Raw genomic sequence first — 23,597 nt, 5'->3', positions numbered from 1 at the left:
ACATGATGCTATTTTCAGATGGAAGCTCATAAATAGCCAGGTCGTTATGCAAAAGGCATAACATTTTCCCCTATAGAAAAAAGCAACCATACAAATTTGGGTCCTACTAACAGGCAGGCACCATCTAGTGGTTCTTTGTCAACTTTTATTTTATACATTCATTCATACACAGATTTCATCTAGTTTTTTTTTCTCCAATGCTCAAACACTTTATTTCTTTTGTCTATTTTGATTTTAATATTCACTAGTTTGACAATTCAAGTTTCATTCCTTACATTAGTCACTGGCAATGCCAAGGGCATTTGAATTAGATCCAGAAATAGATATGAAAATGTAAATGGTAAAAGAATGTACGTAAGTTGTAATATAAACATGAGAGACATTTTGCACTTGACTTGTCATATTGAAGGTGAATTAATTTTCACAAATTTTTGGCGCCCCCTAGATTCAAACGCTCCTCTGAGCGTTTGGCCTTAGCGTCTCGCCTAATGGCCAAGCTGGCCTTGCTATCAGCATGTTGCATGTATTATACTGTATTTCCATAAATACATCAATTGAAAAAAACGTGCTGTTACTTTAAATGATTTATTCATATAAAAGTGCAGAAAAACATAAATATAGATAATAAATAGAGGCGGAATCAATAAATAAAATAGTGTTAACATGCAGCGTGACCATGTGTAACACTAAGTATCTGATTTTCTTCTATATACATGCCTCGGAAGCAACACACAACAAAAAAAAGGAAAGATTCCATATGATTTGAGACTCTTGTGAAATATTCACTTAGTGTGATCAACACAGAGTCATTTTCTCATGAGTACCGTGGCTGTCCAATCGTTCTCCCCCCAGCCAGTCCTCATCCAGCTCCCCGAGGATCTCCTGCAGGGACAACTCCGGCAAGGGAGCATGCTGGTTCCCTGTCGGAACTCCAGACCCTATGCAACCCTCTCCAACACTCCACGAGTTTTCCAGCTGTGAGTAGTGGCTCTCCGCCGAGGGGCTTTTGTCAAGGTTGGCATCCCAGTAACCCGAGTCAGGGGTATCGGGGCTGACAGATTGAGAGCCGGCACGGGCCGAGTAATTGTTTTGCTCTGGGCACATAAAGGCGACGGCGCTTAAATTGTAGCTGCGCCCCTCCGCTGGAGACCATACTGGGGTCATGGGGTCCATTAGGGTGCTGGCCTGGGACCAGTAGCTTCTCAGGTGCGGGCTGGAGCTGTTGCCTAGCGGTGTGCTCTGATGAAGACCATGCATAGAGTCATGGTGATATTCCTCAACAACGGGGTACATTGGAGGACACTGTCCATAAAAGCACGATTGGTCCATCTCTTCCTTCACCCGAGTAGGGTAGGATGGCGGGGGGGCCTGTCGCCCCATAGAGACTTGGCCACTCTGAGATGGAGCTGGACTATTTTGGCTTGGACTATCAGACTGCCACAGTGCTTTCTTGGCCCCTTTGCACTTTAGCGTTCGGGCTCTCCTGTTCTGAAACCACACCTGGGACAGAAAAACAGGAGGTTACATCGGAAAAAAACAACCCCCCAACAGATAATCAAAGGTTAATCATTTTCTAGAAGCGGGGAGTGTTCCGATCAAGGGGCTGTCAGCTGTTCGGGGCGCTGCGCCGTCTCGAACCTCAAACAAAATCCTGATAAGAAGTGCCTGAGTCATATTTTCTTGAAGGAAATGAAGTGATAGCAATTTGAAAACAGGCCTTCCGGTGATAAGAATATACATATATGACAATGTGTGTAGGTGCTTCATGCCATCTGTACACATTTTCATTCAGCATTCACAAACTTTGGGTCGTGAAACTTTTACGGTTTTTATTGGATTTTTGATTGTCACAGTAAAAAAACAGAATCTACTTCATTTATTATGAGGCAGTGTGTAATGGCAGCAGTTTCAAGGGAAGAATCACATTTCTAACTCAAAATCCTTATTTCAAGCTAACTTCAGTGCTTCAGACATTTTTGAAAAACAGAATTGATCAGTAAGTTCTTAATCCAAATCTTTGTTGCAGAATGAAAGCCTTACTTGGATGCGGGACTCCGGAAGGCCTGTGGTCTGAGACAAGCTCTCTCTGAGGCTGATGCCGGGATATGGGTCAGTCTCAAAAGTGACCCGCAGGAGCTCCACGTGCTCTTTGGAGAAGCTGGTCCTCTTCCTGCGGCTGGCGCTGCGAGACGAGGAGCCGCCGCCGGTGGAGGCCCCGGTGGAGGCGCCGGTGGAGGCGCCGCTGGAGGCACCGATGGAGGCGCCGCCGGAGGCCGTGGCTCCGGCGTCATCTGAGGTGAAAACGAAAAAACGGACAAGATTCAAAACACACCTGATATTTACACATCGTTGTTCTAAACTGTGGCAATCCTAAAAAAATTGTAAAAGGTGTATTTAGCAGAAAGAAGTGAATGATGTGAACGACGGCAGCAAACAATTCAACATATTGTCTACCTGTCCCTCATCCTTATTGATCAGCTGTTGTAATTCAAAACTCTTTAATTTGACGCCTATAAAGTCATCTCTGCTTTCGGAATCATTTCAAAACAAATGGCCCAAAACGAACCCAATGTACTGTCTTTGCGCTTACCGTTATTTGAGTCCTTCCACATGGCAGGGCTTGAATGGATTTCTAACGGCCGTCTGATGTGACAGAGGTCAGTGTGGTTGTGTGTTCCTTGGCTGTGTGTCCACAGCTTATGTCAGGATACCTTATATATTGATCAGCTGAGGACTTGGTAAAGCAGCGACACACTGTTGGGGTGGGGTTTATTCTTTGTGGTCAGCAGAAGAAGTGTGAGCGCCACCCCCCCAACCATCGTTATCGCTCCATCTTTATCCAAGTGTTTTCAAGGCCAATAGCAAATGTGACATAAAAGAAGTTTGAAAGATAGCCTCGTCGATACCACTTAACAAGTGTAGTACTCCTTGCAGCTGTTGCCTTTCTTTTTTGCTGTGACTCTTTTGGATGCTCTGAACAGATCGGAAAATAGAAGCGGCAACGCGCTTTTGTGTTTTGATGAAAATGTCACCTCGTTTTGAAAATTCATTCTTTTCATTTGTTTTATGTCAATTTGTTTGCTTTCTTTTGTAATATTTAGCAAAGCATTTAGGCACAGGTTAAAGTAAAGAGAAGGTAAATTGCAGGTTGTCACTTCAAATTGTGCAAATGATACCAAAGTTGATATTGTTTTCATAATTCATTTGCTAATTTCATTATTTTTCATGAACATTTTGCCAATTACTGTGACACCACGTGTGTCGAGGGCTCAACCAATTTACGGAATATCGTATGACCAAACCCAGAACACAATGACATTATCAGAATAATTATGGACATTTTTTTTTTTCCTGCTGATGATGGCTACATAAAATTTAAAAAAGCAGAATTCATGTCTAAAAACAATCTGTGAAATTTTATTAGTAGTCATCAAAGCTAGTATTTTTAATATTAGCATGATTAGGATTATTTTCAGTCGTAAGAGTAGCAGTGGTAAACATTTGAACACTCATTATTTGAGTTTATCCTGTCATTTGGGAACAGGCTTCAAGCCTTGTCATCTACTATGCTCAGCATATCACTTGACATGGGGTTACATCATTGCACATTTGCATACATTTGCACGTGTACATCAAAGCAGTCCCCTAATTCCCGACCGATATAGCTCCTGACAGTCATGTGCTAATTGTTATTGCTGCATGTCAATCACCAATAATTATTTTTTTTTATAAATATAGCAAAAAGCACAATGTGATCTAAAGCCCATCAGTGGTTACTACTGTTTTCCTTTCATATGCAAAAGAGCTTGCTGCTATCACAAGAGGAAAGACAAAGGTGGCTCATTATTCAATGATTAACTGGTTGCTTCGCTGGCCCTTGGTCCGTGCAGCCTTTTTAAACTCAAGAAGCGCATCCAATTGAGTGGCAAGCTTGTCAAGAGGCTAAACGTGTCCAGGCCTTGGCCAGGTTGTGTGCAAATGCTTTGACCTTTAGCCCCCATTTCACAAACCTACCTACCTGAATGTGCTGAGCTAGCAGAAAATGATTCTTGTCATTCTTCAAACTTGATGCATGTTGTCAACATATTGTTGAGTAGGAAGCATGAAGAGAGCATTAGAACATAAAAGACATGCATTCAAACATGCAGAAAAGCCACACAGTGCTAAAGGTCAAAGTTGTATTTGCACAAGTATTAGAAAACAGTGCAGTGTGAAGGTGACCCACAGTGCCTAAACAAACCAAGGCAATCTTTAATCTTTATCTGAGTAACTACCAGAATCAATGGCTCCAAGTGGAGATGGCTCCTCAAAGTCCCACCAACTCGCTGCAGAGTCCATCCAAATCCTATCAGAGATCAGAAGACACATTTTGCCCAGTTTAGTGGCCCCACAAAATACTTCAAAAATCACTGCTAGATATGATGTATTCCCTTCACCTTCCTGAAATAAAGGCCTGAGTCTTTTTTTTTTTTTTAAATATATGTTTTTAATGCCAACATGTACCTGTAGTGACACATTAAGCCATCTCTGATTAAAATTAGCTGTTGACTATGTTACTAATAGATAGAAAATATTAAGTGGGACTATTTGGTTCTGTTATTTTTCTCCCCAAAATAAACAAATATATTATTGATGATGAAAAAAATGCCATTGCCATGATTTTCTGATTGTCTTTAAATAAGCATGGGAAAGAGCCTTATGCTTAAGTACTTGCTAAGTTTACACACAGTGATCAAGTGATTCAATATGGTAATGTGACACTGGTTACACCCTGAGCATTTAACAAATGCTAAATCCTTCAAACATTTATTGGGTGTCATACAAAACATTTCAACAGTCCCACACTATTTGCAAACTTCTATTTTCCATTCAATTTGATTTATCATATTTGCACCAATCTAACAAGAAATTAGATAAATAATTTTAAAAAAAAAGCTATTTGAATTGAATGTTTGTTAACTACTTATTGTAATGGGTTGTAAAATTTGTAATGATGTATTTTGACGTCAACCTGAATCACTGCAGGGGATATTTTTGCAACCACAAGGTGACGCTATTATATTGGATGCCTAATATGATGCAATCAGAAAACAAAATAACTCTAAATTAACATTTGAATGAATCAATGTTCCAGTTCTAATCGTATACTGTGTTCCTCCGAAATATGTGTACGTGCAGTAAATTGCGTGTCCATATTTAAATGCAATGCATAAAAGCCGACGGTGTTACACGGACGTATTTGACAGTTGCACCACAAATCAACAACAACAGCAGCGGTAGCAATGGCTAAAAGTGATGGAAATAACTATTTTAAAAGAACCAGTCTTTATTGGATCGTCTCCATCACATTCGGGTTGGCGTATTTTAGTGTAAGTAAAACTACCTGAGCATGCAAAATCAGTATTAAAACGTTATTTGCCGTTTTTGCGAACTCCAGGTCGACTGGCTTGTGTTGCGTTAAAGGTCCCTAGGATACCATACAACGACATGCCAAGCGATCACATATATATATTATAAATATATATATATATATATATATATATATTTTGGAAGGTCTATTTTCTTTTTTTTTTTCTTTTATTTATGACAGTTTTTGGTGCAAAATGCTTCCGAGGCCTTTGTCATTGTTCATTTGTTAACATGTTTTATCTTATCAAATTCACTATGCGTCCAAAAGAAAACAGATGTTAAATTTTGCATAAAGTCCAAACTTCGACGTCAGACGGGAGCCTTTCATTTAAGTCTGGCCAAATCTCGTTCTAAACATGACTTATTTCAAGTATTGACCGGTCGGCTATTGTGCGTACTCGTTTAAAATTCATGACACGAGTGTTTATTTGGAATGCTGTGCTGTTCTTTAGTACCGCGGGCGCAGTGCACATTTTGCCCCCTTCTTGTTGCCACGTTGCACGTTGTCGTGTTGAAAAAAAAATGTGGTTGCACTGGATCAATCAACTATTCGGAAAAGTAGTAGTAGTTATCAACACACTCTTTAACAACTTACCCAATCCAAAATTAGACATGTTTAACTTGATTATGTTTAGCCAGAGGTAGCAAAAGTACTCACACCCTTGACTTGAGTACAAGTGCAAATCCATTAAAAGATTGGCGGGCTAAATGTCCAAGTATAATACATTTGCAAATATCTACTTTTACTTTGAAAAGCACTGATCCACATTTTTTGCTTATTTTGTGAGAGATATCTTATTTTTTGAGGGATATTGCAGACCCTGTTTTATAATAAAGGGATTGAAAATAAAACGGCCAGAACTATGCTGGAGATCATTTATTTAATATAATAAATAATATGTTTTCTATGTATAAAATGGTAACGCATTTTTACCATATATCCATGACTAATAATTCAGACTTTTCACAAGCTGATTTCCCTCCTGAGGTGCATCAAATGCAATTTTCAGTGGCCTGTCTTAAACAGGGTTTGAACTTTGTTCTCCATTCAGTCGATGCAGTCATGCTCAACACCCACACGGGAAGCTGTTTATCGCGCGGTAAAATGGGACAAACCGGACGAGTGTCGCTTTGACGGGTCAGAACAGAAAGCCTAAGAGAGCGAAGAACATCACATGTTCTGAGGCTTTTCCACTTTGTTGGAAAATAACACGGGTTCTCAAGCTTCTCCGCATATTTGACAGTTCGGGAGTCACATAGTTGATAATTTGCTGAGTTTTTTTTAAATGACTACCACGTGAGCCTCAACGTGCACTTCTTTCTGTTGCAGTGCATTGTGTTTGCGCCTGAAGTAATACCATACCATCTCCTGGGCCCGTTTGGTACCTTCTGCAGATATCTTGTGGACAACCATGCGGGCGTCTTGTACAAAGGGTACGGCTTGATCTCATTTTGCACTATTTCTATATGAGCAGCTCTTTCTCATCTGATAATGCCATTAGCTGCTATTGTCAATGTATTAAGCTTCGGTTTTAAAAGATAATCTGGCATATTGTGTTTGATCATTGATGGCTCAAGGGTCATTATGACCACGCCCACTGGCACAATACCTTGTCACGTGATGGCTTAATGTGGCAATACACGCAACAATAGATTTGCCCAGGATTCTGCTTTCATGTTGGCTGACGGCCAAGACGGCAGGCTGGGCAGGCACTTTTTGTAGGGGGCAAATTGGCCTCATGTGATGGGCAGCTTTTCACGCCACACTTCTGATCATCATTTTTTTCCTTATATGATTTTGAAGGTGGTGGGCGACCTTGGCCATTCATGTTGTTGAGGCCCTGGTCTCCTTGAAAGTCTGCCGGTAAGAGGAGATAATGCTGCTGCCGTGGCAAGCGTCATGAAATTCTAAATGTTGCATGCGTGATCTCACGTTTCAGCAACAAAGGCATCACCTCGCCCACAAGGTTCTTGTGGTTCCTCCAGACCTTCGTGTTCGGCTTCGCCTCTCTCGGCCTGCTCATCAAATACAACCCGCAGCGGCGCAAACAGCACTGACGTGGCCTCAAAAAGCCAGACGAGAACAACCAAGGAACATGACATTTTTAAATTGTCAAATATTGAAGTATTCTGTGAAGTAGATCGCTATTTTTTTTTTAAACTTGAATCCTGCATTGCTGTGATTACTCTTACTGTATTTTTTTCTGAATAGTCTTTTATATAGAAAAGGTATTTTGGGAGGGAAATACAATTTTATCAGGTGTTTTCATACATTCATGGTGCTTACATTCCAAGAATAACAATAAATCTTCCAGTTGCTGTGTTCTTGATGTTCTCAATGCTAACAATTGAAATTAAAACTTCTTACAAATAGATTTGGTGTGTGTTTCTGCCTCAATATTCTTGCTTTTATCAGCTAATATCCAAGTAGGTCAGAAAATGGACATAGGAACTTCAGTGTCCATTTTGTGGCTTTACTGTATTGTAGTAGGGCTGCATTTCTGAATTACCCTAAACGGCCACAAGAGAGCGCAAAAACCATGAAAATAGAAAAATACTGCTTAAGCGCTATCTTAGTGCCTCATGCATGTACAAGGCACAAGTTTTAAGTTTGAAATGTTATCACCACCATAACCAGAAGACACTATGTATATTATTATATCTGTACAATGGTAAAAGCTAAGTATATCCTTGTCTTTTTTTCTGCATGACTTTCTATGATAGATGAATAAACATTTCGATTGTATTCTCTGAAGTTTAATATCAGTCCATCTAGAGTTTTCTATACAGTGCAACCCTGAAAATGGGACGTCTACCACCAGCAGGTTAAGCATACCTTTATTCTGTATTTTTGAATTTCTGCTTGGAGTGACTATACTACCTAACACCACAGTATAAATGATACTGAAACATATTTACAGCAGTTCAAAATTAACAATTGCAAATAGAGGCATTTTAATATTTGTATACATTCAACTCATGTTAATATATTGTACTTTATAGTATGTACATACGCAGATAAACACAATGGAATCCAAGCGCTGCTCATATTGAGTGGAATTCCAGTGGATTGTGTGAGTGTCACTAAAATGGAATCTATTGGGGAGCATCTTTTGTGGCCCTCATTAGAGAGGAAACTACGTGAGCTTTCCAGAACCTACTACTAACTACTCCCATGTATCAACAAAGAGTAGACGTGATATGAATAATATTTGATCTATAATTGTGTTGCTTTTCAGCGCTCGCACACATATTATGAGCATCCATTGTTTGAATGTCATTTGAGTCCACGTTATAGATGTTATTTTATCGTCAGATTTCTCATTAGTATGAATCTTTTTTTTTTTTTTTAATCTTTTCTCATCGTTCCAGCCAGCATATAGACGGATAGCGCTCACCCAGCGTCTTCCGCAGCTGAGCGCTTTGGGTCTTGTCCCTGGTTTCCACCACACACTCCACCTGGCAACGCAAAAGCATACAACTGTAATGTCACACAGCATACACTTATTGATCCCACTGCCGTCACCTTGTGGCACCACTACGCTCTGAGGAAATGATATATTGACAAGACATCACAAAGCAATAGTGTATTGCGTGGCGTTTTGCGTCTTCTTCCCATGCGACAGCCCCCAACATATTCCAAAATCACACATGTTGGATTCATTCAAAACTACAAATCAATACTATAATAATAGATAACATGACAAAATCATCAAATATTTAAATACAATATATCATAGTCAGCAGAGAGGCTGATAGTAATTCAATGGATGAATGTGTGCCGATTGCTACGTACATTTTTTTGCAAGTTGAGGCTGATGGACAGGTTTTACTAATGGGAGGATCTAACAATGCTGCTGGCTTGTGAGGGCTTATTTCAAATCTAGTTGGATAAAGGAACAAAGCCCATGCTAATATGCGTACAGTTGAAATGACATGGGCTATTACGACTGTTTCTCAAGACCCCGGGGAGAATAGCTCGACACAGAGAAGCTGAAATCTAATTGGACGGCAAAGTCGAACAAACACAAACTGAGAGCAATGCAACAAGAAAACTGCTGCGATTTTTTTTTTTTAACAAACGCTGTTTTCTTCCACGACGATGGAGAAAACTAAGGTGACCAAGACAAAGAATATTTGACAGCTGACCTTTGCCCTGAAGAGGTTGGACCTGTCACTATGCCTCCGATGGCTGACGTCCAACAACCTGAAGAAGTCATCGGCACAATATTAAAATTGGATGATGATTATTTCAAGGATTCAGCATAAAAAAATAGTGTGGGGTCAGTTCAATGACTTTTTTTTTGGGTGGGGCGACTCTCCAATAATGAAGAAAGTGCGAGTCGACTCACCTGACGTCTTCTCTGGACAGGACATCCAACAGCTTGGCCATGTCTCCCGGCCATTCCCCTAGCTGTACTGAGAACTTGCTGACACGATCTTCCAGCACCAGAGCTCGGTCCACACACTGCCTCACCAGATCCAGCTCCATGTTAGCGCTGCTCACCACCACTGCCACCCTACATAGACACATTGCCTCATCAAGCACGTTGGTTGTGTGGTAAGGAGAAAAGGCACAACTCTGCAGAACCTTTGAGGAGTGTACAAAGAGATCATGAAAAAACTCTAGAGAAGTCAAGGGTAGAGTTTTTTCCACACTCAGGTTCACACAAAGGTCGGCCGATTAAAACTCCCTAATCACCATGCATCATTTGGGAATATCATGAATCATTATTATTGTTTGGGTCATCAAAATACATTATTAGACACTGCTTGTAACTTGAAGAGAAAAGTTTGTGGGATGCTCTTGTCATAAAGCAGTGTCCATAAATACATGCTTGCAACAACACATTTCTTTCTCATTTCTGTTGATATCTTGTCATGCACTACAATATTGCCAGAGTCATCAAATCAATCGGAAGATTCAGCACTATAAAAATTAGCATCAAGAAGGACCGTTTTCACAAACTAAATAACCAAATAACTCACATTATGTTCACAAAGCAATGACAGGTCAGCACAATTCAATCCGTGTGAGCTGTGAGTCACAAGAGTTTGTTTACAATTCATCACAGAAATGTCTCATCATTTGAAGCCATCCCATCGTTTCAGAGGCCGCTCGGGGGGAATGTTCGGCTGCTCTGCACAAAATCGCTCAAATATGATCATCTTTGCATGCAAATAAGCTCGATACCTCTTCTAGCGCCTGACAGAAGCGCTCCAGCGGTTCCATCTGATTGATTTGAAAGTCTTAATATATCAATCAATCAAACGCACCTTTTGCCTCTCAATTCGCTGAGTTGTCCAGCCAAGATGGCCGCCAATCCCATGGCTCCCTCTGTGTCCACAGTGGAACGCTCAAACTCTTGAAACCTCAACATTGCCACCAAAGAATCCTCCTCACTGCCAAGGATAAACACAACTCATTCATGGCACTTCAGGTTCAAGATCACAGAAATTCAGCAGATAATAAGTTTTAGCATCTTAGACATGCAAACATTTCTTGACAACACCATCATTTTTGATTTTCTTTCTTTTACAAATCACCAGATATACGAATTATTTGTCTCGGAAAGAGAATGCAATCAGAAAATTGACCAAATCAATCCGAAATGGAATAGAAACCTATCTGTTGGTTGAATATGAATCATTTATTTTTTTGTGGTCTACACAAGATTTCGTTTTTGGTCGCACTCAGAGACACTGGAAATTAAATTCAGATGATTTATTCCATGTCATTGAAGGTGGGATGACAAAAATCAACCCCTAAAGTTCATCATGACATTTTACAGACTGCCATCTGAATCTGAAAAAAATAAATAAATAAAAATCCTTAGCAGTTAATGAGTGCCTGAAGTTTGGAGCCTACAGGCATGCTGAAATCCCCAATTTCCTGCCAAGCTTCCTCCCTGGAGATATTTTGTCAGGGCTTCACTGCAGCCGCATTACATCAGTATTTCATTTCACTCCATTGTGGAAAGGCAAAAATCATTCAACAAACAAAACTTTTAATGTCATGACTCTATTGTAGTCATTAAGCATCAACTTGAAGGTTTGCTGTGGACTACCTGACAGAGATGACTTTATCTACCAGTTTCTTTGCCAGATGGAAGGTGTTGATACCGAGCGAGCACCCCGCGAGATCTGACAACAGACAGGAGATGAACATTTGCAAACAGGAACCACAAAGGATTAGTCAAGCTAGCTGGGATCGGCATTTCATTCATGACTACCTCCATACAGCTTGCTATTCGGGTTGCAATGAACGTCGTTGACGGGGCCATCTGTCTTCAGAGATTGCAGCAGCAAAGGGAACGCTTCGGGTTCTATTCCCTGTTGAAGATAGTCCACACGCAGAATTATTATGTGCACTGCAGCATTTTTTTTCCACGCTCAACCACACAAACGCATCAAATAAATATTCCAAAGTATAAAAAGGTTTTTTCAGGCCGCCCTCGCATGCACAGCACACACAGACACTGAGCAGGGTTCTCTGGAAGGTGCGACACAAAGATTTATTCGCACATCTTTAATTCTTTGATCACGGGAAATTAGTGAAAGCATTCATGCGTGTTCAACTCAAGCAGCCCCCGCCGTCTGTGCGTTAGAACGGAAAGCACTCGCTAAAGCCACAACACTGTATTATACGTATATTTAAGAGGAAAATTAAGAGGCTCATCCTCTCCCTCCAGTGTAAACAGACCTAAAGCTGTCAGACCTTTAGCAGGAGGCTGATAAGGGAAGCAGGAAGAAACATCAAATACATGTATCTTGTCAAGGAAAGCCCAAAACATCCTTGGATGCACACCAGAGAAATGGAGGAGGCGAGTGGCAACATGTGACCTCATGCACGGTGGAAAATGGAAATGAACCAATTGATTAGAAAAGTTGATACATTTTCTCTCGTCAACTCACTATGACACGGATGTGCGAGTTGAGATGCTTGATGGCTGCCGCCGTGCCCGCCAGTAGACCGTACTGTCCAGCTGCGGGCACCAGCACCGCATCAAGCTTGGGCACTTGCTCGTAGATCTCCAGGCCTACTGTGCCCAGTCCCGCCAGGTAGCTCGAGTTTTCGTCTCTGAACAGCACAAAGATCTTGCCTCAATTAAGCTTTTCAGCTTTCTTTTTCTTCATGTGTCTGTTCCAAGAATAAATCAAATGACTCACTCTTCCACGTAGAGATAACCGTTGTCTTCGGCCAAGTGGCGGGCGTGGTTCTGAGAGTCGTGACCGGTGCTGCCGTAGGAGATGACCATGGCGCCATAATCTCTGTAGATCCTGAGACGAGGCGACGAACAACATGCTGGCATGATAGCGAAGACGGGGATCTTCAGCTCCACCGCGTGGTGGGCCACAGCCATGGAGAAGTTACAGTCGGTGGCAACGATCACTCCCTTCTTCTGCTGCTCCTGAAAATATCGACATGGAGGGATCCAGTGGTCAATATGGACCGACTGACTGACTGACTGACGAGGCAGATTCTTATGACCTCCCAGACAGGAAGGGATGGTCTTACCTGTGTGAGGGAGGAGAGCAGGTACAACACTCCTCTCTCCTTCACTGAGCCCGTGTAGTTCAGGTGCTCCTTTTTCAGATAAATCTCCATCCCGTACTGTTTGGACAGCCGGGAGTACTGAGAAACACAGGACAGTGAGAGGATTTGATGAAGCCAAAGGAAAAGACAATGTTCCAAATTGTGTTTGTTTACCGTGCAGGGCGTCTTCTGTATTCCTGTCTGGATCGTGAAGGCAGCGGCACTGATGTCCTCAAAGCGCAGGTAGTGAATGGGCGGTCTGGGGACGATCCTGAACTCGCTGACTCGTCTGGTTTTCGGCGGCTCCTTTAGCGCGATTGCAGGTGCTTCCGCCACCGCCAGCACTCTTGTGTCACGGACCTTCACGTCACCATTGAGGAGTTCCTCCTCACCAAAGTCCTTCAGCCTCTCTGGTTCAATGAGGGTGGGTCTGCGGCCGACGGCGGTGCCATTGCTGAGGAGCGCTCCTTTGTAAAGGTCTTCTGGCTCTGCGGGGCCCAGACGCAGCTCCTCTCTAGAAGGTACAAGTCCTTACATCTTTAGCGAGCGTTTTTGCATCTGGACTATGATATGAAGATAAATGACGACAGAATAAAAGATTTGCCAAAACCCAAGACGGGAACAATCAAATGACGATATATGTATCTAATTTTTTTGGCGATGCATAGCATACATGAGTCTGGGATTCCATTTCAAGTCCTTTGCAAATTGCGCCAAACCTCCCCCACAAAACATTGGGGCCTCGGTAAGTCCACTGTCAACAATTTGGTCCATCAGATGGCTACAACGTGACTAAGCGGGATGCATTACGGATTGGATATTGAAAACATGATGCAATCTGGACACCATATACTGTATATAATAAAAATACTTCCAGAAGATATAAGTTTCAAAGAGATGTACTGTTTGAGGTCTTTTTTGCTCAATATCCTGTGATAATACTAAAGTACATTTTCACAAGCCTGATAATAAAACTCTGACATTGAGACATAAAACCGCAGCCAATTAAATGTTTGAAAGTGAACGTCAGAACATTCCCAAAGTGGCAGTTTGAAACAATTATCACCTAATGCCTGAAAACTACGTATATGAACGAGAACACCCACTTCTGTCCAAGATAAATGGATTCACCTTTCATGCCAACATTTTCGACTCACTATGACAGATTGCATCTAGGAACTAATTTATGATTCATTAGTTGTCCACTTTTACTTTTCATGGTTCACACTAAGGATTAAAGTGGCAATTAGGTGGCGAAAGACAGGCCACTTTGATTCATAGCAGCTTGGGGAAATTGCTTTCCAATATAACGGAACAGTCATTTCAACAGTTTCATTTGATATTATCTGACGACAGTGCAAAATAAAAAAACTTTCCTAAAAAAATAAAGTGGTGGAGCTGCTTTTGCCACCGCCTGCCTGGTTAGTTAGGAGGCCTTTCACACAGTACAAACAAAATAATAGGCTTATCGCCATTGGAGATTAACCCCGTCACCTAGACGCAAGAGAAGATCACATTTGGTTAATGGCAAGGTTTGTGTTTTTGGAGAGCCTGTCCACTGACAATTACTTTAACACATCCACAGAGGTTGTGCTTGTCAGAAAGGGTGCTATGATTTCATTTCCACTTGATCTTTGGGCTGCTTTGGTTGTATTTCATGACTGCTTACCATGTGGTAGATGGAGTCATCTTGAGTGCATTTCCTTCAGAGCTGCTTCTATTTAAACCACAACTCTTTGACCTTTTAGCGTCATCAACTCTATGATTGCCCTCTGGCCCACTTATCAGAGTCCATTATTCAGCCACACGCTCTACTTGTAAACAAAACAGTGAATGGAAAAGCCCAAGGCTGGATGGAGCTCTGTTTACACAGGGTGCACAGCTAACATTAGCATGTGTGGTTATTTTTTTTATTGTTTTATTTCTACCTTGACAGACCAGACTTAGGCAAAACTTGTCTGTCATAATGAACAGCAAATGAAATGATTGTTCAGTGATATAGTGTTACCTTGTTTAGCTGTTCAGAGAAGGCAGTTCACATAACATTGGGTTCATGTCAGAACCAAAACCAAATATATGTATCAGGCATGAAGGCTTTCTTACAAAATGTTGGCAAGACCTGGCAACAAAGAGGAGAAGAACACAAAGGGCTAACCGAAGGAGAATGTCTACTGGGGCATCCAGGGAAGGAAGCAATTTCTCTTGATATGAAACAGGGACTGAAGGCTTAGAAGGTAGGCAGACACAAGAGGTTGGTGCTCTTCGGGGCAAGATTCGGGGAGATCCTGTGGAACTTTGGAGACAGAAGCAGTCAAATCGTTGGAAGACAAGCTGATTGTTTTGTCTCTAGGAGGGAGATCTTTTAGCGAGAGGTTTAAAAGTGAAGAACAAACAGGACCAGTGACTGAGGCTGGAACTGAGCTTACACTTGAAGTCTAGTCTTTGTTTTGGACTGGAGGTGGACTTTTGGCAATACTACAGGTTTAATGAAGGTCGAGGGGAGCTTGGAAGGGTATGAGGGGGTTTTGCTAGAGGAACAAACAGGAAGAGGGACTGAGGTAGGAACTGGACTAACGCCTGAAGTCTTTGTTTTGAGGTCGAGGTTGTTTTTTGTCACAAAGACAGCGCATCACTACTGGATTGATGCGGCTAGAGGAGAGCTGTGTTGGGTCTGGCTCACTACATGTTTCCCACCTTTGCCAAAAAGGGTCCTTTTCTTCCATGCCTTTAAGTGCAGGCTTTGGGGAAAACAATCGTTCCAGTCGCTCACTCAAGTAGCTTGAATAGAATAACTGGGCAGCAAAGTTCATCCTGGTTGAAGAAGAGAATCCAAAGAGTTCTGTATGTGTATGTGTACGTGAATCCTCCTCAGCTGTCGGACACCGCCCAGTACAGCTCCCACGGTCTAAGCCTGAGTTCCCAAACTCGTACCCAGCTGAGAAGCTGTTTAAGAAGGGATTATCAAGGGACACATGTACAGTGACTTGAGAGCGTCTCTGCGGTGAGTTGGCCCCTCCCAACTTTCTATTCTCGGCCCAGACCGGGATTACGTCCCCTTTCTGTGACGTAGACCAAATCAGACGGTCTAAGGGGATAGATGCAGACTTAGGGTTTATCTAAGGAGCAGTGATCCAGAGGCTAAACCAGACAGGGGTGACCAGTATGAATGGGGCTGGATCAGAAATTAATAACTTACACCAACAATGAATGTACGTATCTGCCTGTGCAAATTCGTTTTAACATTTGTGGAGCCAACTTCAGAATGTTGGCGCTTGGTTAAAATATCATCGAGTGCAGTTTCGAACAAAAACTGCACACAGTGAATCCTACCCTGCTTCAGCCTGGATGGATTTCAGTTTTGAATGATCGAGCCAAACCAAATGTGGAAATGATTCGAAACAGATCTCGGACATACATACTTCAATCTATCCGAGCCTACAGTTGAAACCCTTGTTGTCACCAGAGCATGCAAGCTACCCATTGCATTGCATTGGGCTCCGTGTACGGAAACCAGACGGACACTTTCACCGTCCTCACAGATTACGTTCTCCTCCCGTTAAACCCCAAGTTAACTTGAAGCAACCTCTAGTATGACCCACACTTCCAGGTAATCCTTTTCTTAATCTTCCCCCCAAACACAAGACCGAGCATTGAACTGTAACACTATGTCCTTCCCAGTGGGTGCGATGTTTTGTCATGATGACACAAGTGGAAAAATGCACAGAAATAGACGGAGAAGGTGACCCCGCCTCCAGCAATGTGTCACATGACACATGAGCGCAACCAAGTGCCGTCACCTTCTTTCTTTTCGTGCATATTTCCTTGAACTTTCATTGCACGGCTATATCACAGCTTGACTGGTGTCACACTCCTCTCACTTTTCCTCCACTTTCAGTTTCTGCTACTTAACCTGTAGATCTGCTTAAGGGGGCAGACAAGTGAGCAGAACATGAGGATGAAGACAGTCTGGCTTAAAGAAGATAACCGTGCTGACTGCAAGCAGGTTGTGTGCGCTTGCACATGTGCATGTGTGGGAGGCACAACCAAGAAAGCTGGCGAAAAGGAAGCAATCAATACGGAGGACATTTTTGGCTGCCGAATTGATTTGATTTCACTGCGCTCCAGCTGGAAACAGAGAATTTCGGAGAAAAAGACGAGCGGCCTAAAGATTTGATTCTCTTGATTTGATCGATTCTAAGAAGGAAACAAACCGGTAAAGTCCAATCAAAAAGCACCACTCAACCAACAGCGTGGGTTGATCAACTATGAATTCATTGTAAGTGTATTGGTGTTTAGTTTGACTGAGATGTCCGTCCCCCCCCCCCCTCCCTCCCCAGTCCAAACATCCCACCCCTTCCCAGAAACGGAGCTTTCGGCTCTGCATTCCATGTTTTCATTAAGAATCTGGGCGCAACCACTCCAGAGGAAACAGCAAAGTGGGATCGAGGAAGCATTGCACTCCAAACTAATTGCTCACCTTGCTCTTTTGAAAAGACACCATGGTCCACCCCTTCACCTTCACAATTGGACTCATCATCCTCTTGATTGGCTACACCGTGGGAGGTAAGAAAAAGGAGCAGAGGTTGAGATTTATTTTTATGGAGCGATACGTTGGTGTGACATTTGTGACTTTTACAGAGATATACATATGTGAAGTATGAAGCTGAACTGCACTATGTAGTAGGTCGAGGAACATATGGTTGTAATTCATTGCAGCTGTAGTTTCCTCCAATCAAATTGAGTGTGAGCACAAAGACAACTCTTTTGTTCATTCTGATCAGATGTCGTTGCTTTGTTTGAGTAAGGCACAATTAAACGGGGAAAGTACTTGATGCCTTCCGATGACTTTATACGGCAAGAATGGTCGGTCGGCCGGCCGGCCGTACAGAACGTGAGATAAAGACAACCTGGTCCCTTCTTTTGCACCAAAGTCTCAATTTCGCAGTTAAGCGAATTCCTCTGCGCTTGCAGGCAGGAACGTGACATACACACTCAAGCTTATTGACCTTTATCTTCTGGCGGAGTCACTGCGTTACACCACCACATCCGTTTGCTTTTCTTGTAGCTCGTCTCCTCTGACAGTATTTGTGTGCATCTTATGTGATTTTTCTGGCAGTAAAAAAAAAAAACAGCAGCTCTTCATCTAGCATCGGCCAAGGCAAACAGGAATGAATGCATCTTTGGAAACAGCTAGCTATGGCTACATAACTAGTCAGCTACTTTGCAGCAAAGTGCAAATTTTCACTCAGTGGGTGAGGAGTTCATCTTGAATATCAGCATGTTGCTCTCAGTGGCTTTTTTCCCCTCACTTCCAAATTGCATGTGTGCATGCTGATCCCACAAACACGCTGATGTAAAAACACAGCTGTGGTTTAGGAAAGGGGAGCTGTTGTTTTTCAGTTGGAGGCCCAGCAGCATGTTTTGTTACAAAAAGCCTCTACTTTGCCAAGCTCACATCTAATTGTACCGCCGGACCCGAACGAGAAGATCTCATTTGCGCCACTGCAACTTATGTTATAGAAATGATTAGACGAATTTGCCACAGAAGATGCGATTAAAAGGTGAAAATAATGACAATGAGCATAAGAAACGTTCCGCCTCTATTTCAGGAAAAGCATGTTTTGGACTTGTTTTTTGGAAAGCAATCTCAATATGTTGGCCTCCTCCATCTCGGTCCACTGCCAGTTGGACGTGAATAGGAAATCAGTTTTCCACAAGTGAGCAATAAGTGAGTGTCTCCGTTTTTCAGCCTCTCTTGTCTGGTGGGCCACAGCAGGCAAGCTGCCGAGTACGAATGTAATGATGAGGACGAGAGTAATTCTCAGTGCCTCGACGTTCAATATCAGAAAAGGCAGTTTGGCGTCAGCGGGGCGCTGAGGTTTCATCCAACCCGCAATGAAGCATCCACCCAGACAAAAAGAAACTACCATTGTCATCTCTAAGAGAGCATATTTGTATTTTGTTGACTCTATCGAGAAGCAGCAAATTGAAAATTGCCTGATTTGCAAGACTTTTTGGAGAATATTCTGTGGACGGACGGATAAGACAAAACTTCAATCGATGTGATGGCCTGGGGCTGCTTTGCTGATTCAGGACTTGACGGATTTCTTCGACTTCTCCGAAAATGTTGAACGTTTTGTTATCAGCTTGTGTCTGCTTTACAGTGTGACTTTACTCACGTATGCACTTTCAGAGGTGGATGGCGAGCGGTCGCCTCGAGCCGCGTCTTCGAGCGCGTGTCAAGAACACGCAAGTCGTCATAATCGCTTGGATGAAGTGGAGAAGGTGATTTATTACTGCCAGTCTCAAAAACTCATCAAGAAGTTGTATACTTCCTCTGACCTTCCCTTAGTAACTGCTTTGGGCAAGTGTATTATTCATACAAATCAAAGTATTGTATAATTCATGACTGATGATTCCATTATTCATACTACAGCTTATTAATGTATTATTTAGTCTCTAAGGACACAAACATACCGTCTGTATTTTGCAGAAAGTGGAGGACACTGTTGGCAAGTTGGAGGTTGAGCTGGCAGCTCTCTTGGAGGTCATAGAAGATCCAAAGTGGCGCCCCCGACTGGACAATACAGGAACACCTGTGGACATTCTGGAAGACCCGGTGAACGTTAACTCCTAAATGAGAGGGATTTTGCAGTCATGCATAGGATATCATGAGTTGACTGACTCACCAGCGCTCAACCTGTCAACAAATTCCTTCACGAGACAAAAACAACCCAATGACACCTTCTGGGAAGGAGTTTTATTTCTTTATGAAAGCAGTTGAAGTGGCATGTTTTGAACACAAAAGCAGTTTACAGAACAAGGCTTTTTCATCAAATCCCCTCATAAAAACCCCACTGCGCAAAATGATGCATTGTAGGATCATATGGAAGAAAGGAGAAACATAAATTGCATCGTCGGAATTGAATGGTAACAGGGCAGCAGCTTTCAAAGTGTAACGGACGGTTGAAACATCGACACTTTTGCATTCCTTGAGGGCATCCACTGGACCATTGCTGATTAGGAGACATGCTTTGCTGCTCAAAAACAAGCACAGAGCGCTTTAAAAACACCAAAGAGCATCCAAACTACCACTTGAGGAACACGCCAGTAAAGTGAGCAAGCAATGTCCATCTGGGAATGATCACTGCTATCCCCCCAAAAAAATAAAAAACCCGACTGGCATTAAAAGCTACAATCATCAAAACAGTTCTTCATTGACCAATAATTGGCATACAGCATAATGCATACAGACTGTATTTGAAATGATGTGTACACTGTTTCAATCAATTTCCCCAAATATGGAATATTTTCTTTCTTTTTTTTGGAACCCCTTCTTCCACTCACCCAGCGAGTGTATGAGCCTTGAACATTAGAACATGGAATATGGAGTCATTGAACGCTAGAATAACAACTTGAAACCATTCCAATGGCACAGTTTGATAAGTGTAGTGTCAGGTTTTAAAGTTTTTTTTCTAAATATAAATACTGTACTGTGTTGAAAAGAAATACATTGCAATTCAAGAAATTTGTACTGCGTATCAAGCAATAGCACTGGATTTTCGGCTCTGATTGGCTGCTGGTAACGTCGCTCGAAGTTCGGATTTGACACTCAACGTACCTGGCTATGGAACTACAAACATGACTGCCCTATCGAGGTATTGACAGCATGCAGCACTTTTCAATACTGTACAGTATTTTCCCCCCAAAAATTCAAATTGTATTCAAATGCATTCACAATGTGTTTGAATTTGTTAAAAGCACATGGTAGACATAAAATTATACAAAATCATTTTTTTTTAGATGATCTCACAAGAATGGCAGATTTCAGATAATTGGGGTTCACTGTAATACAAGTGGATTTGCGTTTAGCGCTTTGGTTTCTTTCATTTCGTACAACTTGGAAACAAATGTTTACTGTCCAATTGTATTCACCGTAATGACAAGTCATCAGCTGCAGGGGAAAAAAAAAAAACACCAGAACATTCTCACGGCCATACGAACATTACAACTATCAAGACAACTAACAGGATCCCAGATGACATTAATATCATGCCGTCCATGTAACACCCAATTCAATACAGTTTAAAAGAGGCAGGCCAGTTGCACTCCGAGTCAACAACGGTGTGAAAATTGAGGTATGCTATTATCAAGAGCTTGTGCATGCACAAATCAGCCGTGAAAGCTCAAGCTCCAGGCTATACTGTACTCCACGTGCAAAATAAAAAAGAATAAAGAGGAAAAAAAAAAATAGACAGTATATGACAGACTTGGGTGATGCTACATTTTATGTCTCATTCATTAATTTTGATAACCCAATCACGCTAATTAAACAGCATGGGGACTACAGTCAGTATTTCAAAGAGACAATATTTGAGTCCAACCTCAAAATTCAAAGATCCCAAAGACAGACTTTTTTTTTTTTTTTGAAATTACAAGACATGGGTGCACGAGCTCAGTTTAGAACGCATCAAAGGATGACATAACTTGAATGTTTTGCTTTTTTGGTGGCAAGGTAAGACAGAAGTGGGCTGGAAAAGTCTTTTGTTCCTCAGATAGTGTAACGTATTACAGTAAACATTTGTTTGAATACATTCAGTAATGCACAAATCAAAAACCAAAGCACAAATGACTTCATTGTGCGCATTAATGACTGTTGTGAAATATCATAACTCTAATTTGGTGCGATGGATTGTGTTGGACTGAAAGAGATCGAAAAGTACTGTTTTATGTCATTTAGCCAGATAACGCCACGCAGGCCAGAAGATTCTTTCAGCTCTTTTGCATGTCATGAAGTTCCCTTCTGACCCGAATACTGACCGTGTCTTCACATTGGCAATATGATTGGACACCCACCGGACTGTTTTGTTTTACACAAAGAAGAAAAACACATTCATTCACATACTTGCTTAGAAATGGTTATGCAAATGGTAGAAAAGCTTTGGCCTATGTTGCCTACAAGATGTGCCTGCACACTTGGAGCCAAGAGCAGAACGAAGCAATGCGAAGGATTGACTCCACAAGCTTCCTTCTTTAGTTGACTTGAAATATGTTGACTTTGCAGCGCCACATAAAACTGTGGTGATTTTTCATTTTTTTTTATTTTGCCTACAATTTACGCTATTTACATGCTTTTCAGTTTGGAACGGGCTTTAAAGTGGATCATTGCTACGTTTTCCCGCGCGTTTCAACTGAACAACTATCATTATGGCAATACTGGAGTTGATTTGGAGTGAAAATCATTTGAAGAACTGACAGCTAGTTCCTTTTCCAAATCTTAAATATACCTTACGTCTTAAATTTACAAGGTCTGAATTACGGCATCTTTTGGAGCCGCGCTTTCCATGTCAACAATGTAAATTGGATTTCGTTTGACGCTGTTGCATAAACGCCAATGATTTTAGGAAGGTGTGGCAATACAAGTACACCAGGCAGGACATAAAAAATACAATTGCTCTGAATTAGGGCATTCATGACATAAGAGAGAGAGGCTGAGGGGAGGAGTGAAGCAGAGACAAGCTAAAACTGTAAAACCGCCTGTGTGTGTTGAATAATTCAGACATCCTAGGCTCATTTTGAATAGGAGGCAGGAAAATGCATCTGGACTCAAACCAGCAAAGCCACCAAAATATCACCATGAGCAATTGCTCAGGCAGGATGTCATCATCCCTAGCGCGTCGTGATACTCTTTGCAATGCTGTGGATGAAGTGCAACGTTGCATAGAAGTTGGAGTATAGTGAAGGGCGGACAAAGAGGTGGACAATCTGCTTCGTTCTCGCCTTACCGGCCGGGGAGGGAAGGGAAGGGAAGGTTTGGGAGCTACCAAATGAAACTAATTGGGTCCAACAGTGAGTCAGTCCCGCTGTGTGCTTCCTCCTCCCCTCCTGGCAACTGCAAAGGAGAGAGGAGAGAATATATCTATGGGCATGGCACTGAGAGAGAGAGAGACCTTCATCCCGGATCGTGCGTAGAGAGCTGATGTGGCACTAGCAGCTGCCAGGGGACGAGCACACCGAGCCACACATGCTCAGTTTGGAAGAGGGTTCGGGCTCGGGTTCCGGGTCGGGATTGGCCGCGTCGTCGTCGGTGCCGCCGGCCTCGCCGTCTCCGCCGGCCTCGGCGTCTCCCCCGGCCTCGCTATGCGCCTCTTCTTGACGCTTTTTCAATCTACAAAACGTAGTCCGCACAGTTCAAAGTTGGATTCATATTTGACACGACTATTTTTAGTTCCCAGAAACGAATATAGATTTTCGAGAATGTAAGAGACAACGTTGAAAGTTTAATGAGAGCGCTTGGGTGATATGATGTGCCACGTTAGAAATAGAATTCATCAATAATCACCCAATTAGGTCAAAATGTGTCATTTCTCATAAAGAAGGATTTTGGTCATGCTGCAGTGTCACAAGTGGACCAAAAAAATCCTACAATTTGCATGACATCAAATATTACGGAGGCAACCAACAGCCTAAACTGTTTTCCTATCCATCTAAATATGTAAGCAGACTGTCACTTGGTAGAACAAAGACCTTGTCGGCACGGAAAAAAACGCCAAACACTGGTTGATGAACAGACAGGTGGTGCCATTATGATTCTGGAGCGGATGCTTCTCCTTGCTTCAGTGAGTCAACCGTGAAAATAAATTGCTTTTTT

General features: G+C 42.1%; 5 protein-coding genes across 8 annotated transcripts in view; 2 read left to right on the top strand and 3 right to left on the bottom strand.

Moving 5' to 3' along the window:
* Positions 1-571: 571 nt before the first annotated feature.
* Positions 572-4,541, bottom strand: mxtx1 (mix-type homeobox gene 1). The gene is made up of 3 exons (XM_049736868.2): positions 4,275-4,541; positions 2,041-2,291; positions 572-1,500 (listed from the first exon to the last, which is right to left on the bottom strand). Exons 1-3 carry the CDS (start codon positions 4,366-4,368, stop codon positions 796-798), a joined length of 1,050 nt encoding a protein of 349 aa, XP_049592825.1. The 5' UTR covers positions 4,369-4,541; the 3' UTR covers positions 572-795.
* A 670-nt stretch (positions 4,542-5,211) lies between these two features.
* tmem254 (transmembrane protein 254) lies at positions 5,212-7,784 on the top strand. The gene is made up of 4 exons (XM_049736870.1): positions 5,212-5,369; positions 6,740-6,843; positions 7,214-7,273; positions 7,350-7,784. The coding sequence occupies exons 1-4, from the start codon at positions 5,283-5,285 to the stop codon at positions 7,465-7,467; spliced, it is 369 nt and encodes a 122-aa protein (XP_049592827.1). The 5' UTR covers positions 5,212-5,282; the 3' UTR covers positions 7,468-7,784.
* A 447-nt stretch (positions 7,785-8,231) lies between these two features.
* Positions 8,232-15,906, bottom strand: LOC125978938 (L-threonine ammonia-lyase). The gene is made up of 11 exons (XM_049736860.2): positions 15,641-15,906; positions 13,121-13,460; positions 12,929-13,045; positions 12,580-12,821; positions 12,325-12,490; positions 11,643-11,742; positions 11,478-11,553; positions 10,687-10,812; positions 9,762-9,929; positions 9,559-9,616; positions 8,232-8,868 (listed from the first exon to the last, which is right to left on the bottom strand). The coding sequence occupies exons 1-11, from the start codon at positions 15,754-15,756 to the stop codon at positions 8,770-8,772; spliced, it is 1,608 nt and encodes a 535-aa protein (XP_049592817.1). The 5' UTR covers positions 15,757-15,906; the 3' UTR covers positions 8,232-8,769.
* Positions 15,907-17,319: 1,413 nt separating this feature from the next.
* Positions 17,320-20,342, top strand: LOC137840819 (placenta-specific protein 9-like). The gene is made up of 3 exons (XM_068652656.1): positions 17,320-17,509; positions 19,140-19,231; positions 19,440-20,342. The coding sequence occupies exons 1-3, from the start codon at positions 17,446-17,448 to the stop codon at positions 19,581-19,583; spliced, it is 300 nt and encodes a 99-aa protein (XP_068508757.1). The 5' UTR covers positions 17,320-17,445; the 3' UTR covers positions 19,584-20,342.
* The window catches only part of LOC125978939 (serine/threonine-protein kinase 32C), a 48,884-nt gene continuing 44,978 nt past the window's right edge, over positions 19,692-23,597 (bottom strand). For all 4 annotated transcript variants that reach the window (XM_049736863.1, XM_049736864.2, XM_049736861.1 and 1 more), the window contains one exon: positions 19,692-23,114. In XM_049736863.1, coding sequence (XP_049592820.1) covers positions 22,934-23,114 — 181 coding nt within the window. In that variant the 3' untranslated portion in view covers positions 19,692-22,933. The remainder of the gene's footprint in view (positions 23,115-23,597) is intronic.

Source organism: Syngnathus scovelli, chromosome 12 (genome assembly GCF_024217435.2).
Source record: "Syngnathus scovelli strain Florida chromosome 12, RoL_Ssco_1.2, whole genome shotgun sequence".
NCBI classification, from domain to species: domain Eukaryota; kingdom Metazoa; phylum Chordata; class Actinopteri; order Syngnathiformes; family Syngnathidae; genus Syngnathus; species Syngnathus scovelli.
The sequence above is the reverse complement of the archived record's forward strand: the minus strand, read 5'-3'. Positions and strand labels throughout refer to the sequence as shown.